The sequence below is a fragment of the Emys orbicularis genome, chromosome 6 (assembly GCF_028017835.1).
Source record: "Emys orbicularis isolate rEmyOrb1 chromosome 6, rEmyOrb1.hap1, whole genome shotgun sequence".
Classification (NCBI taxonomy): domain Eukaryota; kingdom Metazoa; phylum Chordata; order Testudines; family Emydidae; genus Emys; species Emys orbicularis.
In genome coordinates, this window is record NC_088688.1 from 44,976,895 (window position 1) to 44,999,940 (window position 23,046).

The following is a 23,046-nucleotide window of genomic DNA, read 5'->3' on the forward strand; positions in this document are numbered from 1 at the left end:
CAACAGCATTTATAATAATGAAAACTGAATAAAGGCATAACTCAACTTTTTTTAAAAATCGCCCTTTAACTACCACAAAGATGAGCAAAATCCTAGAGAGAATTAGATCTAACAATAGGAAAACAAACCTAATAACTGAAACCATGTTTTATTTCACCACCGTAATGTTCAACCACAGCAATCACTGAGCTGACAGATGTACTAAGAAAATTTTCAAACAAAAAATAAAAATGGAGGCAAATACAGCGCCATTTGCAAATCTAACCTACACACAGATAATTGTAGTTAAAAATATGGTTTCTGCAGCTCTCCAGAAAAAATGTTACAGCTGATGCCTCTTTACTGACAGACAGACAGAGTGAGTGTGTGTGTGAGAGAGAGAGAAAAAAGGGTTGGTGGTGCTTTTCTAGGAAAAGACTACAGTGAATATAGCATAAAATTCTTTCCCAAGAAGGAAATAGCTTTAAAGGGAAACTGTCAATCTGTATTTATTTCTGAAACTCCATGTTTCCTGACAAAACGTCCCTTACAATTTTTTAAAAGTCAAACCATGTAAACCATGCAGCTGAAGAAATGGGTTTTTTACCCACAAAAGCTTATGCCCAAATAAATCTGTTAGTCTTTAAGGTGCCACCGGACTCCTCGTTTTTGTGGATACAGACTAACATGGTTACCCCTCTGATGCTTGAAACCATGTAAAGTTTTTGTAAGTGTTTTCTGACTCCCCACTATTTGTTTCTAAGGGTCTTAGAGAGCACCCAGCATGCTCAGCCCCACCTTTCTTTCCCCTCCCCTATTCTCTGTGCACATGCCTTCCTGCTAGGGTGACCAGAGAGCAAGTGTGAAAAATCGGGACTGGGTGGAGGTGGGGGGGTAATACGAACCTATATAAGAAAAAGACCCAAAAATCGGGACATCTGGTCACCCTACTTCCTGCTGCCATTTTTTTCTGGTAAGCCTCCTCAGGAGCAATGCATGAGAGTTATGTAATCATTCTAATCATGAGCAAGGAAGTGCAACTATATCATAACTGACTATACACAAGAGTGGGGTTTTTTTGCTTTTTATTGTAGCCATTTTAAATATTACTTGCTGTATAGTATACCCAAACTTTTTAGAGTTGAATGTGCCCCTTTAAAGAAGTTAATCTGCTGCAAAAACGTCTAAATACAAAGTAACAAGGGAGGAGGAAAACAGGGAAAATTGGTTATAGATAATTTCACTACTGTTAGGTGTGCAACTGTCTTGAACAACTCACTTCTGATTGGATAACTGCCTAGAGAAAATACTGGCTACATATCAGAACAAGAGTATCACTGTACTGTGCATCTGCAAAACACTATTACAGTACAATGGTCTACATCAACTGTCAAGTTAGCTGTTTACAAACCCTTAATATAAGATAATAAATCCAGTAACATACTCTACATATTAATTATATGAAACAGCAGTAGACAGCAATGTTATTCCATTACACTTGAACAGAAACAGAACAAAATATTGATACAGAAGTGTCATTTCAGAAAACAGAAAAATAAACAGTAGCAAAACCAATATTGTTTTCAGCAGTTTCATTTTACTTCCAGTAAAATCCTAGGTAAGGTTTAATACTCACATTTTTTTTGAGAGAGAGAGATTTGGTTTTGATTTTAAACTTTCAATTTATAGCACAAGTACAAAGTGGTGCAAGCGCTGCTGAAGTTTTCCTTCATACTATTGGAGTAATGCAATCCTAGTCATACTAATTTGTTATTCTGGTAGTGGACATCTTACTTTCCCATTTCAGCAGATTACACAATTTATATACAGATTGTAAAAACCAAATGATATTTTTATACAGAGCAGCCTTCCTGCATGTTTACCTGACCTTTAAAAAAATCCCTATCTTGTTTAAAACTATTCTGAGCAAACATCCAGGAAACAGTATTTTTATTCTATGACCTTGTGTTAATACAATAAATATACAAAACTTGTGAACTACTCAGACATGCAACATCAGAGGGACAGAATGAGTGTGTTTCTACAGAACCATGACATTCACTAGGATGGCAGAGTATTGTTAGTAATTTACAAAATATACAAACATCCCTCGGATAAATAAATCCAAATCCTAAATTACAGATCACTGACTACTGACATTCCAGTGTTTAAACTTCATACTTTCAACCAAATTTGCCACAATACAACAAAATGACAATGTAAGTGGGTGCATATTGTGTTAACTGATAGGAGACCAATACCTCTGTTAGTAAAGTAATAATATTTTAACAAACATCAGCCTTCAGTTCTCAAATCTAAAATGAGAATATTTTTCCTTTGGATCACAAATATTCATATATATTAATTTTGTACCGTCGTGTATTTTTGAGTGCAGAGGTAAACATGCAAGAATCATAGAATCATAAACATAGAATCATAGAATATCAGGGTTGGAAGGGACCTCAGGCGATCATCTAGTCCAACCCCCTGCTTAAAGCAGGACTGTAAGTAGACATGTGCCTGTCAGTTTCAAGTTGCTTTTTAATAATATCACATGCTGGTAATCTACTATTCTACAGTATGACAATAAATCTAACTGTGAGGATGGTGTCCCTCATACCCCATGAGAAAAAGAAAAATGCTTGATTCAGGCTTAAGCTCCACCCTTAAAGGAAGTCCTCAGTACAATTTTCATACTTGGTTAAGATGACTCTCAAAAGTAGGACTTGGATCTAGAGAGGCCTGAAAGGTGCTAGCAGATCACAACACAAACTGTAAAATAAAAATTCAGATGGAACATTAAAGATTAAACAAATTTGAAAGAGAACTAAAACCTCCTCTATGGACTTCAAAAAAGTGCTGGGGAAAAGCTTTAGAGAGAGTCCCTGTTACTGTTATTTCAATTGCATTGTTTAATTCATAGTGAAGAGAATTCTATCTGGAGACAATACAATTATGAACAACAACTTCCGTATAGATCATATTATAATGCTTTCTTACCATATTTATCTTTACTACTAAAATTGGATTTCGAGAAGTTAAATTACGAATTTAAGTTGTACTTGTAATTTATACAGGGATTTATGTATGCAAGTGCTACGCTGCTCCAGGTATTAAGCTGTTGTTTTTTAAAATGGTCTTATTTTACAATATGTGTAAATTGAAGTGAGAAGATTATTCCTCCAATCTACATTCAGGACATGGGGCCTCTCTGGGCTGGTCTAAAAGCACTTAAAATGCTGCAGCGGCACTGTTTCAGGAGACACACTACCTACGCTGACAGGAGAGGTTCTCCTGTCTCCTGTCAGCACAGGCATTCCATCTCTCCAAGCGGCAGGAGTTAGGTTGACAGGAGAATTCGCCCATTGACCTAGCACTGTCTATACTAGGAAATTAGGTCCATTTCACTGCATCACTCAGGGATGTCCTAGTATACACCAGGCCTTTATAATGTTAAGGTTTAAACCTGCAAACCCTTATTCATATGAGCAGTCATACTGATTTCAGCGCAAGCATTTATGTAATATTTGGGGATCAAGTCCTTAATGATCTCACTTTCTGAAACTGGCATTTTACGATTTTAAACTTAGTCCAAAGTACTACATATATTATCATCCAATAAACCAACCTACCTAGGAATCTCAAATGGCCTTAAATAGACAGCGATATGATTTTGAAGCAAGAGCTGATTAGGATTTGTACCAGCATGAATCACGGTGCATCACAGCATCAGTTTAATCTATTAGACAGATATCCATTTCAACAATGTGAATGTATTTAATTTTATTCTCTCTTAATGGAGATAAAAAATATTTCACTTTTCCAACTCAAAATAGTTAAGAATCTTCATTATTCAGCTTGAATCAAATCACACATGAAGGCTGAGGTGCGTTAAAAGGAATTCAAGTATGTGTTAAATGCCACAGTTTAAAAAGTTTGATTACAGAAAATATTCCTGTAAAAAAATTAAATACTGTATATTCAGATTTTTGGACAAGCAGTAAATAGAGTGACTGACCAAGCTATAGATTTAGTACCACTGGTAAACACAAATTGACACTGAAAAAAACACCCCCTCCCACACACACACCACAAAAATTTCACTGCATTTAAAAGGGGGCAAACAACTGGTTATGGAAGTGTTCTAAAGGTTGGTAATTTTTCCTATAACAGAATGTGTTTTCCTAAGACATGAAAACTGAAATTAAAAATAGCAAATATAATCATTTAGCTCTTTGATCAAAACCATCAGTTAACTTCTCTTAACTGTACATCGCATTACACATTCTGGCAGCAAGAATGTCTATGCAATAGCCATTTCTGATTTAGAAAAAAGTATGCCATGAAAATGGATACAAACCAACACTATAATCATAAGTGGTACAGATAAATCCTGGACCAAAACACTAATTCAGCATGGCCAAATATCTCAACAATATTCATGCAAACTTGTAGATTTATATTAAAAAACCTACTGCCCCCCCCAAAAAAATTTACATGATCTACCATACTTATATCTGTCCATCAGCTGCTGAAACTGCCACAGCAGCAGCCAAATCTAGAGTCTCAAACTGTCAGTCTACTTCTTACAGTAGAAATAGGGAAACAGGCTCTCAGGAACAAAAATAACTGCTCCAAAGTGCTTTCCTTAAGTTAAAACAAAAGATTCCAGAGTGAAATACTAAAAAAACCCCTCTAAATACATTTAACTGATCACAGAAAGTACCATATCAATTTCAGAGCCATTGCTGAAGTTTCCACCAAAATATTGCTCCTCCAGAAAATATGGAGAATTATATATCTAGAATGTATATAATGTTTTAAAGAGGGCAAAGAAGGTTGGCTGTGGGTTTTTTTGTTTTGATAAATAAATGTATAAAGGAATAAAACAAGAATTTTTTTCCTGTTTTAGCCCATGCACAGCTGAAGGAGAGACATACATGCTGTGTGTATTTTGAATGCAAGTCTTTAGGAATAGAATTAATAAGATGGAAAATAAAGTACAGTCAAAGAACTGTAGTGATTTTCGTATTTCACTAAATTTGGTTACCCTTGAAAGCATTTTGAGCTGCACTAGTTGCTGCTGTAGATGCTGCATTTGCTGCAGCTGTTTGTACAGTTTTGTTGGCCATCACACCAGTTGCAAACTCTTGCTGGGCTTTCTCAAAACTAGCACCGGTTGTGCGGTATAGGCCGTGCACCTAAGACAGAAAGGGAGGGTGAAAGGGGAAGGGAGAGGAGAGAAACAAGAGTTAAAAAGTGTTATGATCATTCCATTTTATCTATATTTGTAGATGCTACACCAAAAGTCAGACAAATTAAATGAATAGAGTGATGGGGAAATCTGATTCTGTTGCCTGCTTGCAGCTGTATGGAGGATAATCAAACAGGTGAACTTTAGTCCCCAGTATCAACAGCAAATATTTGTTGATGTTTTAGACCTATGTGCCTTTTAATTGGCATTAAAATGGTAAAATCCTAAACAATTAAAAAATGGAAATATAGCAAGTACAGAAAACCACCTAGTGCAACGTATTTGACATTAAGAGACACTCAAAATTAAACAGTTCTTAATGCATTAAAACGTAAAAAAAAGAAGAAGAAACAACGCTCTTTATAGAAGGTCTAGTTTAATCTGCTGTGGTAGCACATTTGGCAGGGTGAGGCAAATTGCTTAGTTGGGTTAAGATGACTTCATACTGACTGTTTGAAGGAAAGGAGCTTTTGACAGGTCAGAGGAATGCTTCCCAAGAGATGCAGTGAGAGCAATGGGGAAAAATTTATCCCCTGAGCTGCCCCAGGTAGTAGTCGCAAAATGCTTTTTCCTACTGCTCAGAAACCAGCTATCTATAAAAAAAGGACCTGGCTCTAGCCCATGTCTCTAGCCTGGAGTTGCTTACGGAATCAGTCTCATCCATGCTCTGACCTTGTCAACACCTTCCCTCCAATCCACATTTGCAGCTGCTCACCCTAAATCAGTTAAGTACTCCTCCAGTAACACCATCCCTCCTCCTGTTGCTTCCCTAGGATAGTTTCTTAGATATGAAGACAGAGGGAACATCATCTTTCCTTCAGTGAAGCTTATGAAGGTTTAAGTTCCATCTTATTTGGCTTGTCTCATAAATGTTATTCCATATCAATAAAGACGTAAATAGCTCATGTCCAGATAATCATGTATTCCTGAGGAACCCAACTGTGTGTGGGAGGCAACTGAGTGTGACAGATCAATGCCATGAGGAACAGCAGGGTAGGAGAAAGGGAAACTCATTTTAAAAAGTTATAGCACAGGAACGGGTTATGCTCTTGGAGGGAAAGAAGATAACCACTGGATCTCTCTCTCCACCATGCCACCTCTGAACTTCTTCCCAAATACCAGCAGGACAGAATCCTTTAGGGATGGTTGAAATCCCCAAAAGATGACAGTCCCTTAAAGATAAGGTAGGAAAACTAGAATAACAACAGAGAGGCCACCCCTGTATGCATTTGAACAACACACATCTTATTTGGGTATTTTGTGTGTCTAAGTTTATGCCTTCTGGATAGAAAGCAAACAAGAAGGAACTGGGTTCTACGTACTATATCCTGATCTAGGAAATATTACTACAGTGCTGTCAAGTCCAGGACATCTTTCTTAGGGATTTTTATAGTACTTATCACTAGAGTATCTGAGAATGCAATTTTTCAAATGTGGATGCCTAAAGCTGGGACGCTAAATAAAAGTGGCCTGATTTTCAAGGGTGCAGAGCACCGGCAGCTCCTACTGACTTCCAAAGGGAGATGGCTCCAAGAACAGATGAAAATTACTCAGCACCTCTGAAAATCAGGCCACTTATTTAATAGCCTGATTAGTCCCCCATGTTGCAAAATTACAACCAGAGTGCCTGGCACCTCAGTGCAATGTGTCCTGTCCTTCCACTGGGGCAGGTTTTGTCACATTCTCTCTCTCTCCCCACCACTTACTGTCTTTACTATCCCCACACTCAAATCCTCCACTGACAATTTCAGTTTGCACAGACTAAATAGTATCTTTGTTTTACACAACACACACACAAAATGGCAGTGTCTTCTGTCTCTTTGGAAACACAAGCAAAAAGGTATTACAGAAATGCAGTCAGTACAGGTAAAGCAAAGCAGGAAGAGGACCTATAGGAATATCAATTAACCCTATCCATTGTGAAGATGCAGGAGAGGACTTCCCTAAAGCAGAAAATTAGATCAGGGGACACTGGAGTAAGTGGAAGTCTGAAATAGTAGAAACAAAGCAACTTACCTTTTTAAACATAACTAGTGAGATGACAGCAGATGCTGTGAAAAGTGCTGTTATGATTATCATCATAATGCCAACAGGAATACTCTCGTTAAGCCCAGTCAGAGATGAAATCCATCCACTAAAGAAAAAAATGACAAACTTTATTACAGTGGTGCACTACATATTTCCTTTTAAAGAAATCTTTGTAACCTTCTGGTTCTGTTCTGACTTGAGAAAAGTAATGAAAATTATAAAATGTAAACAGTCAGTTTTATAAAGTACTTTTAGAAGTTCAGTTCCTAAATTATGTAGTCTTAAAGTTAGGGCACGTCTACACTACAAACTTTTGCCAATGTAAGTTACGTCTGCATAAAGCTGCCACAGTTAGTATATCGCTTGTGTGCATGCATACTTGGCTCCTTGCATCAGCACCGCGCACACTCACCAGGAGTGCTTGTGTCGATACCCAGTGTGGAGCAGCACGGGTAGGTATCCCAGTGTGCAACTCACCACTGTCCAGCACAATGTCTTTTGGGAAGTTTTGGCAATGCATGGGGGGGACAGAAGAGAGTCATGCAGGACTGACTGGGACAGTGGGATCAAGTTCCCATCATGCACCTTTCTCCACCCCATAATGCCATTTCTATCCCATAATTTTCATGCCTACTTTGAAAATCCCACAAACCCACGTGGAACTTGTCACTGTCCGCCACCACCTACAATAGCATGGAGCCTGCATAGCTCTACACTACTGTCACGAGCACTACAACTACAGGATGCACGATCCTCTGGTATTTACAGAGCCGCAAGAGGAGCTGTGGGGAACATGACGATTTTCTGGAAGACAGACTGCTGTGGGACATAGAGCAAACCAATTCAATATTGTTAGTGGCATTCACAGAACAGATGCAAACGGTGGAGCGCCACTTCTGGGCCTGAGAAATGGGCACTCACTGGCAACACTGTAAAAAAAACTTGCAGGTTTCCTGGTTAAGAAAATATATACACCTTTACCCCAATATAACGCTGTCCTCGGGAGCCAAAAAATCTTACCGCGTTATATCGAACTTGCTTTGATCCACCAGAGTGCGCAGCCCCGCCTCCCCAGAGCACTGCTTTACCACATTATATTTGAAGTCGTGTTATATCGGGTTGCGTTATATCGCGGTAGAGGTGTATATGAGATGACCAAATCCATTCTGTCAGAGACATGCTGCTAAAAGAACCTCAATGGCAAACAAAAAAGTAACATACTATATATACACAAGTTGTTATAAATGCTTACACTTCCAAAGGGGAAAAAAACCCAGCCTCAAATATACGAACAGTAGGAAATGGATTAATCTCACACGAACAATGGCAAACAGAGAAGAATTAACCATTGTCACACAAACAACCTTGAGTAGCGCTGATCTGCTAGAAAAACATGCATTTGAGAGTGTCTGTGGACATATGTGTATGTAGGTATGTGTCTTTGTCTTTTTTGCAGTGCTGAGTTTGGCATTATTGTCTCTTAACTGGTTTTCACAAAGTTGATTTTGATCTATATCAGGGGTCGGCAACCTTTCAGAAGTGGTGTGCCGAGTCTTCATTTATTCACTCTGATGTAAGGTTTCGCGTGCCAGTAATACATTTTAACCTTTTCAGAAGGTCTCTTTCTATAAGTGTATAATATATAACTAAACTATTGTTGTATGTAAAGTAAATTAAGGTTTTTAAAATGTTTAAGAAGCTTCATTTAAAATTAAATTAAAATGCAGAGCCCCCCGGACCGGTGGCCAGGACCTGGGCAGCGTGAGTGCCGCTGAAAATCAGCTCGCGTGCCGCCTTTGGCACGCGTGCCATAGGTTGCCTACCCCTGATCTATATTAAAAGTGGTGCAGGTACTGACACTATTTTTTGGAAACTTCAGCAAACTATCTTCAATCTTAATTTCAGCATTTCCGAACTCTGAAGTGGTCGACTTTGAAACGTTACCATTCTTTCAGAGTAGTTTTTAAATTGATACAATGTATATTTACAGTGCCCAGCATGTTTTGGGTAATGTATAGTCAATGATTTTAAAAAATGTTTTTTTTGTTTGTTTGTTTTTTAACAAAAATGAAAATTTCCCACAATACAGCATGCCAGCTAAATACAGTACCACCCAAACTTTATTTCCCCTTCTCTAACTATCCTATATTTACAGGAATCTCACTCTTGGAAAATAAGTGGCTTAGGAATCTCTCAGAATAACAATGATAAAACACTGCAACACTGTACAAAAGTAGACAATGCCCAGAACACAGAAAGGTGAAAGTGGAGGGTTAAATTAAGTGGGGAGGGGTGGAGAAGGGAGGGAAAGGTAAGAGGTATAATATACATCCACAGAAAAAGATAAGGAAAAAACTACATCAACCAACAGAACCTCAAGAATGTTTCCTCAAAACAAACAAAACTCTCAAGAGATATCTTAAAAGAAAACAAACCTCAGATTCTGTAGCACAAAGAATGAATAAGGATTTCTCCCTATAATCTAAATTTAAGCAAATAGTGTTTTGTCTGCCTTGAGATTTGCACCAGAAACTGCTTTGCTTGAATAAGTAGGAGCAGTGATGTGAACTAACTGAAGATCTGCCAGATCATAGCTATAAGAAATGCAATCAGACAGCCATTTAAATATGGCCCTTTTCATAAATGCAGTGTCAAAAGAATTGAACATTTGTACTTAGTTTACAATTAAATAAGCAATTTAATGCCCTTTTAATGTAGAGTTTGTGGAGGTATGCAGGAATAGGAAAAATATTAATATGACAGTAAATGCAAATAGGTCAAAATGTTTTAGCATCTGTGCAAAGGAATCAATGCTAATTCCAGAAAACCACCTAACCCTTGTAAAAACTTGTCTAAAGGTGAATCAATTACTAGAACCTGAAGCTCAGAAACAACAAAACCTACACACGTTGCAAATGAAGTCAGGGCCACGAGGAAAATAGCTTTCCATTAAAGAAAGCTAAGCTTACAGATGGCTCAAAAGGAGCTTTTATTGGCTTTGTCAGAACCACATAACTATCCCATGCCAGAGGGTGAATTTTTAACTAGAGGTCTCAAAAGTATCATGCTCCCCATAAACATGACAACAGGTGGCTGCAGAGGTCCCTGGTCTACATTCAGCTAGCTCATTGTGAATTAAAACACACGATAAACATAAATGGACTTGATCTTTGATCCTGATTCAAAAGGTAGGACAGTCAAGTAGTTTAAGGGAGGCATTTAAAGGATCCATGTAGACCTGATTGCACCAAATCACAAATAGACATGGCAATTCTCCAAAAAGGGACATCTTTATGGAGTTTAATGTACCCATCCTACACACACCCACATTATACATCATTGCAAGCTTTTTTTATGTACATTTAGATGAGGTATGATGGGGAGCTGCCAAGTGGTGCCGTAAGCCAGCAGACAAGGTGAAACAACGGTACTAAAAAGAGTGTCATTTTTTTGCACAGTTCCAGAAACACAACATGATAATGACTAGTTTTTACTGTTTAAGTTAATTTCAACACCTTAATGTGGCATTTATTGATCAAAGCTACCAAACGACAATGTATTTTTATTGGTTTTGCATGGGCAATTATTTTTTCTAGAAATGATTAAGCTGTTTAGCATGTGACAAAAATCAACATTTTGCAATATACTAACATAAAATATTTTCACATCGCATATATAATTGTCAAAGTGTTAATTTTCTATACTTTCAATTGAAATTTGCTGAGCAGATCAATCACATCTCACACTGAAGGTTGTGCAGGAGTAGATTGAGTGCCCATAGTTTGTAATGCATCATGAGTAGATATAAATTCATGTGAATCCCTAACCTAATGCTTCTCCATTTGTAAGCTTTGAACGTACAATGCACAGTCTCATATGCCTAGTAGAACATTTTAATTTGTAATTCTCTATCCATACACTACCCTTTGAAATACTCTAGAAACTAGCTTTTTAATTCAGCGAGACTTACACATAGGTAGGTATTAACATTAGAGATGACAACATATTATGAACATTACTCCTGGGGGAATTCTGCACCAAAAAACAAAAACAAAAATTCTGCACACGATATTTTAAAATTCTGCAAATTTTGTCAAAATAATACTACATAATCATGGCAGTTTCAATTATTTTGGTAATTTATATCAAATTACTTGTCAGCAAGTATGTCTGTAACAATACAGACTCACAAAAATTCCCCCAGGAGTAGAGAGTTAAAGAAAACCCTCTTCCTGATTCTCTGCCCCCTCACTCCCCCAGAGCCCAGCCGGGGGGTGGGGTGGGGTGGGGTGGGGGGGTGGGGACAAAGACACCAGCTCCCCTCCCTCCCAGAACCCAGCTGTGCCCCCCCAGCCTCCCTCCCTCCCTCCGAGAATCCAGCCATGCCCCCCCAGCCCAGCCCCCCTCCCTCTCTCCCAGAACCCAGCCATGGGCCCCACCCAGCCCAGCCCCCTCCCTTTCTTCCAGAACCCAGCTGTGCCCCCCCAGCTCAGACATCCTCCCCTCCCTCCCAAAAAAAAAATGTAGATGATGAACTGGTTCCTGTACTCCTCAAGGGCCCAATGGTACCTGAGCTTCTACAAGTCCTTATTTGTGCTTGTACCAATAGGGGTTGCTACTCAATCAACTGTGGTTTTAGTCAGAACAATCTTCCTTGCACAGAACTGCATATATACCAAGGCAATGAACAGTGTTGTAACCCACACACTCTCAGAGATCATAATAACAAACAAGATGATGATGACGACTAGAAACATCACCAGCCCTATTACATTTCAATAATACCTGTACAAGTTTAGAATTAGATTTTGTTTTACCCTTTAGATTGTTGTTGTGAAATCCAATTTTAGGTCTTGAAATAATACATAAAGTCACTAAACCAACAAATGAATGCAAATATTTCAAAGTGATCATTTGAACATGTTGATGGTGCCATTGCTAATCCCGGTTTCTATGGTAACAGCACCACTTGACAGCTCCACATCATACCTCATCTTAAAGTAAACATAAAAAGCTTTCAAATTATGTGTGCGCTTAGAGAGGGTTCATTAGGTCTACTAAATTGGTCATGTCTGCCACTCGCCTAAAATCTTTTCCACTTTTCGATATGTACTTTGGATACTTTTGGGGATCCTACTAATTGGAGCTTGCCTCTGGACTACCTCCATGCTAGCAAAGCTCTATGGTTCTGTTACACTGATGTAAAGTGACGGTTCTTGTGATGTTTGCCTCCACTGGGGATATCAGGGTCCACTGAAGTTGATTTACATGAAGACTTGCCATGACTATTATGAATACAGCCGAAGCCCTGCCTGCCAGCATTTGTAGCCTGGTCCAGGTTGACACACACTAGTTCCAACATTTGCTGTGTCAGACTTTAATGTCCTCGATCCTGCCGAGGCAGGAAGATCTCAAGTTGAGCTCTGTCTAGCAAAGTTCCTATGTATTCCAACTGTTTATGGGAGACAAGCAAGGGGTTGCTTTGTGTAGTTTATCATGACTCCTAATCACTCCAGTGCTTTGGTGGGGACATGTAGTGATTCTTAGACAACTTCTTCAGTGGTGCCCTTGGCAAACATTCCAACAGGAGAAAATATGTAATCCCATTCCTGTACATATAGTCCTTACTATAGTCAAACATTTCATGAAAACATGTGGTGCTGAAGCCAGCCCATAAATCAATACACAAAAATAATCCTATTCCTCTATGAAGATGACCTCAGTCAAATTTCTGGGAGTCTCAGGATGCTTCTGTGGGGGCAGAGATTTCAGGTAATTCCCACTAAACCTGATGGTTATCTGGGTGATCCTCTCCAAACAAGCCTTGTAAATCATGCTTGTCATATTTGACTCCAAGATTTAAAATCCATCTACCTTGATCTTCTATGAGAGAAACCTTCCTGGTACAGTCACATTTCTTGAAGCCACTGAGCTGCCTGCCTTCCTCCTTTGCAGGTGAGGAGGACATCATACCAAAATAGATAAAACTAAAACCTGTGCTGAGTGCTCAAAATATGCTGATGCACTCTTAAAAGTGCTGATGGCTCACAAGCTGAGTACTGATTAACCAAAACTCCAAAAAGAATTCATCCAAAAGCTGCTCAATGTAAAACTTTGATTTGGGCCTCAAAGTATCAAGTACTAACAGATGATTCAATGAGCACTTGGTTCTATGGGCAAAGCCTTGACATATCAGAGCCTCAACACAAATGCGCCAAGACAATGATTCTGCATAAATCAAAAACTTTCCAAAGAAAACAAAACCAGTGAGAAAGGGGGTACTGACCCTAAGAGACCAGCAGATTAGACAGTATGATTCAAAGGCTTGACAACATTCAGTGCTCTGGGACCATGCAGCCTGAAGCATCAACAAACTGGAAGGAAGTCACATATCAGAAAAGGATACTATCTTGATAAAAGACAGCATATACAATTCCCTTGTCTGCCGGCTTTCCAAAAGGAACCTACTGGAAGTTTTAAACAATGGCAACTGATGGTGCACCACAGACGAGTAAAAGGGAAGAATCTCGCATGCTATCATCCAGTACTGCAGATAGCCAAAATGTTTACAATTGGTGAGGTCAACCCTGTCTTGTGTTGCAAGCACAAGACCCAAAAGCAAGACCTCACCAGTCTTGTCTGAAAATGGATACTGACCATCAAAAGGCAAGTCCTCAATAGACTGCTGAATGTCCAGAGCTATCCCAAAATCACATAACCAGGATGCCCTTCTCATAACAACTGTGTAGGCCAGGGGTTGGCAACCTTTCAGAAGTGGTGTGCCGAGTCTTCATTTATTCACTCTAATTTAAGGTTTCGCGTGCCAGTAATACATTTTAACCTTTTCAGAAGGTCTCTTTCTTTAAGTGTATAATATATAAATTAAACTATTGTTATATGTAAGGTTTTTAAAATGTTTAAGAAGCTTCATTTAAAATTAAATTAAAATGCAGAGCCCCCCGGACTGGTGGCCTGGCCCGGGCAGTGAGAGTGCCAGTGAAAATCAGCTCGCATGCCGCCTTCGGCACGTGTGCCATAGGTTGCCTACCCCTGGTGTAGGCCATAGTCCTCGAGAAAGCATATGCAGCTTCTAGAGCAGACGAATTAAGTCTGTGCCACCACCTGTTTCTCAGTTAATAAGGCCCTGAATGACTCCTTTGTATCATCCAGCAATTTGTCTGACAATTTTGACATCACCGCCCCATTAAGAAAATCATATTTTCCAAGAAGGGCTTGCTGTCCTCATCTGGAGCAAAGTAGTAGAATAAATCTTTCTCCTTAATGCATCCAGTCTCCTAACCACTTTTTCTTTTGGGGTAGACTTGAATTTCCCCTGCCAAGATCTCTCATTAGCGGCTGTGACAATTAGGGAGTTTGGTGCTTGGTGGAAGTAAAAATAACCACAAACCCCTGAGATGGGACATGGTACTGTTTATCAGTATGTTTGGCTACTGGAGTGGTGTGAGCCAGGTTTTCACCAGTTGCAGAAGGGCATCATTAATCAGGAGGACTACACCCTTCCTGGCATAGATTCTTGGAAGATATTCAGTAACTTGTGGGTATTTTCCTATACCAGTTCAGGTTCAATACCTAGGACGGTAGCCATTTTCCTAAGTCTTGGTAGGATTTAAAATCCTCCAGGACTGGAGAAGCCGAAGTCAGCAGTGTTGAATTGTCTGGAGAGGACTAAGACAGAATAGCTAGGGCCAATGGTTCTTCGAGGCAAAAGCTGATTGTCTGGCAAGGGCTCCCCCTCAAGAAGGGGGACAGATATTGTGCCTTTTCTTAATGTGCTCCTCACCAAGACACAATAAGCAGCGTGTATGCAGGTCACTATTAGGAATGGAGACCTCACACCACAGGCAGCGCTTAAAACCCAGAAAACATTACATAACCCACTAAAACTAACACTATTACAAGTACTAACTATTTACACTACAAGGATTCAGCAAGTAGATATGATGCAGAAAATAAACTGTGAAGAGAGAACTGCACAGGGAGCACTAACATAGGCCAGTGGCAATAAGAAGGAACTGAAGGGCGGTGCCTTTATATAGCCTTGTGAGGGACCATGAGGCGGCGCAGGGCACATGTGCTTCCCCAACAGGTACTGCTGCAGAGGAAAAGGTTTTGGGCTCTGAGCGTCCTCCAGATCATCTGCAAAACTACAGTAACTCCTCACTTAAAATTGTCCCAGTTAACGCTGTTTCGTTGCTGATCAATTAGAGAACTTAAAGTTGCACAATGCTCCCTTATAACATTGTTTGGCAGCCGCCTGCTTTGTCCACTGCTTGCAGAAAGAGCAGCCCATTGGAGCTAGCTGGTGGGGGCTTGGAACCAGGGTGGACTGGCAGCCCCCCGATCCGCTAAGTTCCCTGCGCAGCAGCCACCCAGCAAGCTATCAATTGCCGGGCAGTTCAGCTGTTCCTCCACCCAACGCCCTGTGCTGCTCCTGCCCTCTACCTTGGAGCTGCTCCTGGGAGCCTCCTGCTTGTTGTGTGGTGGGAGGGGAAATGGGGTGCTAATGTCAGGGTGTCCCCCTCCCCCACACTCCTTTACCCCATCTCCACAGAAGAAGGGGGGGATGGGACACTACAGGGTTCAGGATGGAGGAGCTTGCTGGCAGCAGCTGCTGCCTCAACTTGCTGATCTACTTAAAAAGGCAGTGTACTTAAGAGTGGGATCAGCGTACTTAAAGGGGCAATGCGCATCTCTCTCTCTCTCTCTCTCTCTCTCTCTCACATGGTGTGTGTCTCTGTCTCTCTCTGCCATACTGTCTCCCCTCCCTCCATTCCTGCTGCCTTGTAGAGTGTGAGGCTACATTAACGTGTTAACCCTTGAGGGCTCAGCTGAGTGCTAGTTCATCATTTAGCAATAAGGCATTCCCTGGGAAATATCCCACCCCTGTCCACCCTCTGACTTCACCACCTCAACCAAGCTTCACAATCATCATTGCTGTCTACAGTATTAAACTGTTTGTTTAAAACTTATACTGTTCTCTTTTATAGTCTTTTGTCTGGCGAAAAAAAGTTTCCCTGGAACCTAACCCTCCTCCCCCTTTACATTAATTCTTATGGGGAAATTGGATTTGCTTAACATCATTTTGCTTAAAGTAGCATTTTTCAGGAACATAACTACAACGTTAAGCGAGGAGTTACTGTACTTCAATTTACTGTCAAATGTGAATCAAGGCTGGAATAAGCACACATACTCTCACCAATTCAGAACACTTAACTTCCTTGTATCATGCCCATTTGCTTCTAAATCCTTTAAAAGTAAGCAGCCAGGATGCATGCCATTGGTTAGCAAGGTATCCCCAACGTAATATTTTTGTTTTCACATTCCAATATGTTAATATAAACTGAAGTTGTTACAGAAGTCTGCTTGATTGAAATGTTAGTTATTGCAAGTGAAGCATAACTGAAAATTACATTAGTGAATACATTAAATCTCGTTCTGTATGTTATTACCACCCAAGTTATTTTTAAGATTTCTTTTCTTAGTTTTATTCTAAATATAGGGCAAATCACATACATAAACACAGTCAATGTGACGTCTGAGCAGAGTTGATATGAAACTGGGACAGTTAGGGGCTTAGGGTGAAAGATAACATTCTGGTCACCCTAATATCAGGAATACCTGCCTCTCCAGATACCTTTGGGATAGATTTTTCCTACAATAAAAAGCACTCTACAATGATATCTTGCCCCCTCATTACCAAAACGCCAAATGAAAAATATTACCTACTAAATTATTTCTCTGCATACACCTATTGTCTTTTACACTGAGATTTTTAAAACACCAGTTTTATTCTTTGATATGCAACACAAAATTGAATAAAGCTAATCACTCACCAGTTACCCCATCCTTGAAATCCCGCAGCCTGGAGTACATGTACAGCAAATTGACAGATATATACAAAGAAGAACACAAAGAATCTGAAAGAACTGTCACTCCTGAAAGAGAAAACAAAGAAGCTGGTCAGGAAGTTAAAATCATATTCAAATACACAACTACATTACCCAAGTAACTTTTTCCAACCATACAAATTACTGGAGAACAGATTTTATAGACTGATTTAGACCATATTTAAATACTAAATGGTAGCTCTTTATATCTACATGAGCTTCTACTCTGAAAAGTGATGACATTTTTACATAATCTTCTTAATTCTGCTTCTCTGTATTTAGAATCATAGAAGTGGTAGGGCTGGAAGGGACTTCAAGTCGTCCTCAAGTCCAGCCCCCTGCACTGAGGCAGGACCAAGCAATTCTAGACCATCCCTGACAGGTGTTTGTCTAATCTGTTCTTAAAAACTTCCAATGATGGTGATTCCACAACCTCCCTTGGAAGCCTATTCCAGTGCTTAACTATCCTTATAGCTAGTTTTCCCTAATATCTACCCTAAATCTCCCTTGCTACAGTTTAAGCTGATTACTTCTACTCCTATCTTCAGTGGACAAGGAGAACAACTGACCACCATCCTTTTATAACAGTTGTTAACATATTTGAAGATTGTTATCAGGCCCCCCACCTCAGTTTTCTTTTCTATAACCAAACATGGCCAGGTTTTTTTAAACCTTTTCTCATAGTTCAGGTTTTCTAAGCCTATCATTTTTGTTGCTCTCCTCCTGACCCTCTCCAGCTTGTCCACATCTTTCCTAAAGTGTGGAGTCCAGAACTGGACACAGTACTCCAGCTAAGACCTCGCCAATGCTAAGTAAAGCGGGACAATTACTGCCTGTGTCTTACATACAACACTCCCGTTAATACATATCAGAATAAGAGTCTTTTCGTAATTGCATCACATTCTTGACTCTCATTCAATATGTGATCCTCTATAACCCTCAGATCCTTTTTAGCAGTATTAACGCCTAGCCAATTATTCTCCATTTGGTAGTTGTGCATTTGATTTTTCCTTCCTAAAAGTAGTACTTTTTGCACTTATCTTTACTGAATTTCATCTTGCTGATTTCAGACCAATTCTCCAATTTAACAAGGTTGTTTTTTATTCTAATCTTATTCTCCAAAGTGCTAGCAACCTCTCCCAGCGTGGTGTCATCAGCAAATTTTACAAGCATACTGTCCACTCCATTATCCAAGTCACTAATGAAAATATTGAATAGTACCAGACCCAGGTCAGAGACTGCTCCTGGACCCCACTAAATACATCCCCCCAGTTTGATAGAGAACCACTGATAACTACTCTTTGTGTAAAGTCTTTCAACCAGTTGTGCACCCACCTTATAGTAATTTCATCTAGCTAGACCACATTTCCATAGTTTGCTTAGGAGAATGTCATATGGGGCTGTGTCAAAGACCTTATTAAAATCAAGACATATCACACCTACAGAGTTTCCCCCCGATCCACTAGGTCAGTAACCCTCTCAAAGAAGAAAATCAGGTTAATTTGGCATGATTTGTTCTTGACAAATCCATGTTGGCTGTTCCTTATAACTCTATCACCCTCTAGGTGCTTTCAAATTGATTGTTTAATAATTTGCTCCAGTATCTTTCCAGGAATCGAAGTCAGGCTGACTAGTCTACAGTTCTTCTTTGCTCCCCCTTTTAAAGACTAGTATTATGTTTGCCCCCTCCAGTCCTCTGGGACCTCATGCATCCTCCATGAATTCTCAAAGATAACAGTTAATGGTCCTGGGATTGCTTCAGCTAGTTCCAAAAGTACCCTAGGATGAATTTCATCAGGCCCTGCCAACTTGAATATATCAAATTTAAATGTTCATTAACTGTTCTTTCCCTATTTTGGATTGCATTTCTTCCCCCTTGTTGGTAATACTGTGTTGAGTATCAGGCCACCTAAAGTATTTATAGAACCTTTTTTATTACCTTTTATGTCCCTTTCTAGGTATAAGTCATTTTGTGCCTTAGCTTTTCTGATTTTGTGCCTATATGCTTGTGCTACGCTTTTGTACTCATCCCTGATAACTTGTTAATGTTGCCACTTTTTGTAGGATCCCTTTTTGATTTTTAGGTCATTGAAAAGCTCCTGATGGCGTTATAGTGGCCTCTTACTATTCTTCCTGTCTTTCCTTTGTACTGGGATAATTTGTCATTATGCCTTTAATATTGTCTACTTTAGAAACTGCCAGCTCTCCTGAACTCCTGTATCCCTTAGATCTTCTTCTCATAGGACCATACCTACCAGTTCTCTGCATTCGTTAAAGTCTGGTTTTTTGAAATCCATTGTCCTTGTTCTGCTGCTCTCGCTCTTTCCTTTCATGATCATTTTCACCCAAATTGCCTTCAACCTTCAGATTGCCTTCATTCTTTAGGCCTTGTATACACTTATGGCAGTGTGTAGGGTACATGTAACTACATGCCACAGTAAAAAGCAGGCTGCGTCCAGACTATGTTGTTTATCTACACATGGCAGTGAAAGGCTCTGGCAGGTGGGAGACAGAGGAGAAAGGTTCCAGCAACAGGGAGGCAGCAGGACATGACACTACTAAAGATAGCAGTGTAGACATAGGAAACTCTGCTTGGCATCTAGTGAGCCATGAATGGTATATACCCTAGGCTTCTGGCATGTCTGTATTCTACTTGCCTAAGCCGTGCCTCATCGTCTACACTGCTATATACACACCCATTCTAGCTGGGTGTGCAGTGTCTGTACTCTACATATATAGAGTATATAAGTATAAACCTACCCTTAGATTAATTTTGTATCTGCTTACAGTGACAAAAACAAGCCTTTGCTGGTTTTGCCTCCATAGTTATTGAACAGCCAACAAAGCTCAGAGAGGGAACTAGAGTCTATTCCTTCCTGTGCATCTTCAACAGAATGGTATACCAAGTTCCTTTCAATTACACCTGTACAAATTCACAGAATGTAGTGGGGCTGCACAGGTGTCTCTGAGGGAATAATTTTGGGGATAACGCATAAGAAAGAGAACTCTGGTTAACTCTCAGATTGGAGTTTGCACGCCTGGTAGGGGAAAAAATCCACACCTTTTACTTGCAAGCTGAGAACATCTGATACATAATATACACAGACATAATATACAAAGAACCACAATATGTCATTTCTAGTGTTACATTTTCAACCACACTACTGGAACCATTTAGCAGCAAAAAAATTCTCATACACCTCATACTACCAGTTTATATACTCACTAACTGGAAAGGAGGACTAAAAACAGGACCAAAAGAAGCAGATCTGGTTCTGAAAGACTGCATAAGTGATGTTCTTCTGACAGAACTATCAAAAGGCTGTGGAAGTTGGAAGAATTTATATTGCCACACAAGACAGAGATGGGGAAAACAAAAACAAAAAAAATCATATATTCCCTCTCCGTACCAAAAAATAATTGCTAACCACTATATATTTTCTCCAGTCTAGTTTTAAAAGGTGCAAGCAATGAGTTTTCCACTGCCTCCCTGCAAAAACTATTCCACAGCCAAGTATGCGTGTCTGGGAGTGTTTTCCCTTGTGAAACTTCCTTCCCACTTCTTAGTTATGCCCTTATGTACCATAATAAATAATTCTCCATCCTTGGTGTGTTTACGCCCTTCATTAGGCAAACAGTATACATGTTTAGCTCTTTTAATCTTTCCTCATAAGTCAATTTCTTCAGCCTCCTGATCATTTCTAATGCCTCCTTATGAATTCCTTTCGAGTTCTTTTGTGCTCCATATGTCAATACCACTCCAATTAATCTTATTTACCTCTTCTTTTCCTACTTCTTTCCTTGTATGTTAAAGAGGAAAAGATGCATGCCCACCCTGGCAACCTCTTCTGACTTCTTCACACTGCATAACACAAAACATTCACTGGCATAGAGTACAAGGCAGAGAAGGAAGGAGACTGAATGCAGAAGAATCAGCAGGGGATGCTCAGCAGCAGAAGTGTAACTTCCTTTCCTCAAAACTGCAGAGGTGAGGCAAACACCAATGTCTATTCTTGATCCGCATGCAGTCCTCCTACTTAAGCAGGAAAAAGACAGGCACTAATGTCTATACTAGAAACTCTACAATAGCATAGCTGCAGATGAGTTGCTGTAGTGTAGACTCTACAGTGGCGGAAGGGGTTCTTCCATCGCTGCACTAGGCTTAGGTTGGGGGGAGGGATAGCTCAGTGGTTTGAGCATTGGCCTGTTAAACCCAGGGTTGTGAGTTCAATCCTTGAGGAGGCCACTTAGGGATCTGTGAAGGCAGGGGGCTGGACTCAATGACCTTTCAAGGTCCCTTCCAGTTCTAGGAGATAAATTAATTAGTGGAGATATCCTATTTATTATTATTTATTTAACTACATCGCACGGGCATGACATTTTTCACAGCCCTGAATAATGTAGTTAAGCCAACCTAACTCTGTAACATAGACTAGCCCTAAGTAATAAATGGTGCCTAGATACAAGCTGCAAAAAAAAAAAAAAAAAAAAACCATTTAAAAAAAACAAAAAACATTTCAACTTTTTTTTGTGCTGAGGTAGGGGAAAAAGTGGAGAGGAATGTGAAACATATCACTGGGTGCTCACAGTGAGATCTCCTGTCTAGAGCCAAGAATTTTAAAACCTAAAAAAAAAAAGAAGTTTGTTCTTGGCTCTGCTGGGTGGGAAGCAGAGCTGTAGCTATGAAGCCCGGAGTAGTGTACACATTTGGGAGGAAGGTGGGAAGCCTGATACCATCCACCATTCTCTCCATATCCTCCTCCTGTATAGCCCAGATCAACCTCCATAAGCCTTATCCTGGACAGCGTGGGCAGGCCGGCTCAGAAGCAGGAATTTCCAGCCCCAGCGCCAAATCATACTGATTTTCCAATCACCAGGTGGTCTCAAGCCCTTGGGAACTTTGACCCTATGTATGTAGGCTTCCCAGCACTCCCTATCCTCTACAGCTGATTATATACATATAATGGGTTCACTGTTAATCAATCTAAGTTTCCAGCTAAATTTGCTTTTTAGTTAACCACATCATCCCCTGAACAACATCTATGAAAAGCTATGCTGTTGGTTAAAAGGAAAATATACAGAACACGGCAGCTGCCTAAGTTATTGAAATATAGGACTGAAAGAAAAGAATTTTAAAGTTTAAGTCAGTAAAAATATAATGCTTCATTATGATATGAATAGGGTAAGCACTAAAGAATTTCAGAATAAGTGCCCACTCACATACTTGCACCAAACAAACTGTGAATTAAAACCAATTTAGTTATTTCAATGTAAGTTTGTGTGCAGACCAGGCCTTAAATCAAGGTGTATTTGCTGAGAACAAGGCTTAAGTTAGTGCTTGTTGGAAAGGGACCACTGAAAAAAATTTAATCATGAACATTCAGAGTTAGAATGCAACTGTGATAGTAACTGCTCCTTAATTCATGTACATGAGGGGGGGGGGGGGGGGGGAGGACGACGTATAAGAGCTATGAAGGATATTTAACACTTTATATTTTTCCTTTGGCCACTTCACTGTTTTGTAGAAAAATGAAAATAAAATCCCACAGACCATTGGAGCCTCCAAGATATCAAAACCTTTACCCAATTCGCAATATTTGCAATAGCATTTCTTTTTTGTATTAGGATTTAACACACTATTGATCAAAGTTCAAATTAAATCCATTGATAAGCTCTCAAGAGTAATCAAAACTCAAAAAAAGTTTATTTCACACACACACACACACACACACACACACACACTTTAGATGTATACAGACAAGGGCGGCTCTATGTTTTTTGCCACCCCAAGCACGGCAGTCAGGCAGCCTTCGGCGGCATGCCTGTGGGCAATCCGCTGGTCAAACGGCTTCGGCGGCGTGTCTGCGGGTGATCTGC

The 23,046-nt window shown here is 39.8% G+C and overlaps 1 protein-coding gene across 1 annotated transcript in view; it reads right to left on the reverse strand.

The window, feature by feature from the left end:
- Positions 1-3,691: 3,691 nt before the first annotated feature.
- Positions 3,692-23,046, reverse strand: part of SCAMP1 (secretory carrier membrane protein 1) — a 74,762-nt gene continuing 55,407 nt past the window's right edge. Inside the window, exons 7-9 of the mRNA XM_065406004.1 lie at positions 17,116-17,217; positions 7,250-7,367; positions 3,692-5,180 (exon numbers count right to left, since the gene is read on the reverse strand). Of these exons, the coding sequence (XP_065262076.1) occupies positions 5,016-5,180; positions 7,250-7,367; positions 17,116-17,217 (385 nt within the window). The 3' untranslated portion in view covers positions 3,692-5,015. The remainder of the gene's footprint in view (positions 5,181-7,249; positions 7,368-17,115; positions 17,218-23,046) is intronic.